General features: G+C 34.3%; 1 protein-coding gene across 1 annotated transcript; it reads right to left on the bottom strand.

The window, feature by feature from the left end:
* Positions 1-1,121: 1,121 nt before the first annotated feature.
* Positions 1,122-3,011, bottom strand: LOC149789750 (uncharacterized). The gene has a single exon (XM_089973358.1). The coding sequence runs from the start codon at positions 2,254-2,256 to the stop codon at positions 1,633-1,635; it is 624 nt and encodes a 207-aa protein (XP_089829484.1). The 5' UTR covers positions 2,257-3,011; the 3' UTR covers positions 1,122-1,632.
* Between the last annotated feature and the right edge of the window lie 892 nt (positions 3,012-3,903).

The raw sequence follows: 3,903 nt of genomic DNA, 5'->3' as shown, positions 1-3,903 counted from the left end.
CATAAGAGAATTTCTTGGCAATCTCACCCTAGCAACAGGTTGACAATCCCTAGCAACAGGTTGACAAGTTGATTAGCAGAAGATAAAGTAGGTGTACATCAACTTCTTGTAAAATTCGAAAATTCCATTAAGATGCACTATTGTTAACAGGTAAATATTTCTATCTTTAAAATAATTTATTTATGTGGATGAGTCTAGAAGATAAATATTAAATTGGTTTTTCTAGCTTATAAGTTCAAGATGGTCATGGGGTGAGTCTTGATGTTGACAGTCAGAAATCACATTTATACATGCATATACAATCAAAATTCGGAACATTTTACATTTTATTGTTGTTGTTGTTGTTGTTGTAGGGTTTAACGCCATTTTTCAGCACACGATAGGCTATACATGGCGGCCAGTATTAATGGTGGAGGAAGAACCTGGGAAAACCCCGGAAAGAACCACCGACCCACTTTTACATTTAATGTGTGCGTGTGGTTTGGAATTTAAATGTAGCTTTAAGAATTTTTCAGTTAATATTGTTACAACATCTGCTGTGTGGCAATTTATAGTGATGTCTAGCACTGCGGCAGCCTTGCCAAAGACATGTAGCATGATCTCTACCCAGCCACATTATCTTGACACCAGGCCAACCAGCCCTAACACTAATCTCTCAATGCTGATCACCTAGTCAGGCAGCTATAAGCACCATTTTTATTAGTATTTGGTATGACTTGGCCAAGGTTCAAACCAATGACTTTCTGCATCCAAGGTGTATGCTCTAACCATTAGGCCACCAGAGCAGCCATAAATTTTATGAAAGTTATTATCTAAATCAAAGGATGATCATTCTTTATTGATATAAATTAAATTTTCAACTTGGAGCAATTTCTCCATCCACCCCATGGCAACTTCTCCAGGAACAGTGGGGCAAGTTTTCCATGGGGCAATTTCACGAGAGGCAATTTCTCCATGGAGTTAAGTTCTAAATGTGCTTCATCTAAAATTATATTAAACACTACTAGGCATGACAAAGCCAGACAAAATCACACAAAGTCTGACCAAGTCATGTGAAGTCAACAAAGAAAAGACAATGTATTTATATTGTAAATGATACTGACAAATAAAAGTCAGACCAATTCAATTTGAAATGATCATTTTTATTTCAAAATAATTTGATAAAACATGTATCAAAATAACATATTTTTCTCTTTCTCATAGAGTTACCCATCACTTGTTGAAAACATTTCACTTAAATGTTTTTTCTCCAGTATGAATCCTCATGTGCTGTTCACACTGATTAAACATTTTATCATCCACTTCACACTTGCATGGTTTTCTCCAGCATGAATCCTCATGCTATTTAAAAAAAAACACTCAGATTAAACATTTTATTACACAGAAAACACTTGAATGTTTTTTCCCCAGCATGTAACCTCATGAGCTGTTTTAAGTGTCCATTCAGCTTAAACATTTTACAACATACTTCACACTTCAGTGGTTTTCTCCAGTATGAATCCTCATGTGAAGTTTTAAAGCTCCACTCTGATTAAACATTTTGTCATACACTTAACACTTGAATGGTTTTTCTCCAGTATGGATCATAATGTGCTGTTTCAAAACTCCACTATAAACATTTTATCACACATTTCACTTATATGACTTTTCACCAGTATGTAACCTCTTGTGCTGTTTTAAATGTCCACTCTGATTAAACATTTTATCACACATTTCACACTTATATGGTTTTTCACCAGTATGTATCCTCATATGTTGTTTCAAATGTCCACTTTTATTAAACATTTTACCACACACTTCACACTTGAATGGTTTCTCTCCAGTATGAATTGTCATGTGCTGTTTTAAAACTCCACTATAATTAAACATTTTATCACACATTTCACACTTATATGGTTTTTCTCCAGTATGTAACCTCATGTGCTGTTTTAAATGTCCACTCTTATTAAACATTTTATCACACAGTTCACACTTGAATGGTTTTTCCCCAGTATGAATCCGCATGTGTTGCTTTAAAACTCCACTCTGATTAAACATTTTATCACACATTTCACACTTATATGGTCTTTCACCAGTATGTATCCTCATGTGCTGCTTTAAATGTCCACTCTGATTAAACATTTTATCACACACTTCACACTTGAATGGTTTTTCTCCAGTATGTATCCTCATGTGAATTTTTAAAGGTCCACTCTGATTAAACATTTTATCACACATTCCACACTTTTGTGGTTTTTCTCCAGCGTGCATTTTCATGTTCAAATCTCGATTCTGCTTAAAGATTCTGTTTCACACTATCCTCATGTGCCTTTTTAAATATCCACTATCACTAAATTTTGTATAGCACACTTCACAGTTATATGGTTTTTCTCCAGTATGCACCACTTTAAATCTCCACTCTTACTAAATAAACCTTTCATCACATACGACACACTGAAATGGTTTTCCATTAGTATGGTTTTTCATCTGCAGTTTCAAATCTCACTCCTGTTCAACGTTACACTGAACACATACATGGTTTTCTCCTTTATGTATCCTCAGTTTCAAATCTCCATTCTGATTAAACAGTCAATCACATAGTTCACACGTATATGGTTTTTCTCAATTATGCTTCTTCACATACCGTTTTAAACTTCCACTCTCCTTAAATAATTTATAACACTTCACACTTAGGCCCTAAACGTTTTTTTTTTTCTCCAGTATGTAGCATTTTGTGCTTCTGTAGTGTTCAACGTAAACTAAAACACATTTCTTGGTAAGTAGAGGTACAGGAGTCCAACGTTTTAACTATAAAATACGGCGAAATGAATGACATGAAATCACCTTATCGGTAATAGGAGTACTACCCTCCGCTCGCTTCGGGTCTCACTAAACACTCCAAGACTCTCGTAGAACCCAACAAGACTTTATAAAATACCTAGCTTAAATTTCAACTACAACACAAGCAAATAAAGAAACAAAAAGTGTGAATATTTAGCGATTATTCATGTAACGGGACAAGTAGCGAGGTCAAAGAGTTGCCAAGGGAAATAACTCCCATTCAGACGCAGAGTGTTCGGTGCAGTTACGTGAACATTCATCAACATTTATCGATAAATAGCAATACCACATGGGAGCGAGACATTTCGACCCCATGAAAATTCCCAAGACATTTCGAACCCAAGATACTTCAACTCCAGTCAAGGGAAAATTCGACCCCAGTTCATGCATATTTAAAACAATAATTAGCACTAATATTGATTTCCACTAATCACGCCATTATTGCTAATATTGATTTCCGCTAAGCAGTCCATTATTCAATGACGTCTGCAATTAAAGAAGATACCAACACATATCTAAGTCACCGAAAAAATGTCAACAGTTAATTATAATTAAAGTAACTTTTATTAAGTTAATGAATTCACGCAAATCTGAATGAAATGAAATCACATTTAGCGCACACTGTAAATTTCCACAAAAATCAGACTTTTAGAAAACAATAATTAGCACACTGCTAATCATCATTCCCACTAATCACACGTTTATTCATTGATGTCTGCAATTTATGAATTAAAAAATTAACAGTTAATTATAATTGCAGTCACTTTTATTAAGTTAATCATTGCGCGCTAATTTGAATGAAGAAAAAAAAAAGGTTTCAAAATTATAGGCACTACACGCAATAAACGTAGGGCAACAAAATTTCATTACATGCCAGATTTTATCCTAAACTTTAATAAAGGTGTTTGGTATGCCTGTGTGTAAATTTGGGATTAGTTTATTGTAATACAGTTTATATTGTGACGTCGTAATCGCATATATTTTGATATAATATGAACTGGACTGTGTTAAATCAGACAATGGTGTTTTCACCTGGTGTAAAATGCCATATGCTTCTAAGGACAATGGGACTTACCATTAAAA

The sequence above is a fragment of the Sinohyriopsis cumingii genome, chromosome 10 (assembly GCF_028554795.1).
Source record: "Sinohyriopsis cumingii isolate HCF-2022 chromosome 10, ASM2855479v2, whole genome shotgun sequence".
NCBI classification, from domain to species: Eukaryota; Metazoa; Mollusca; class Bivalvia; order Unionida; family Unionidae; genus Sinohyriopsis; species Sinohyriopsis cumingii.
This window is presented reverse-complemented; position numbering and strand designations above follow the sequence as displayed.

What these genes read in the sequence shown, in the direction of transcription:
- LOC149789750 (XM_089973358.1), bottom strand. Translation starts at nt 2,256, where the DNA reads ATGAAAATGCACGCTGGAGAAAAACCACAAAAGTGTGGAATGTGTGAT.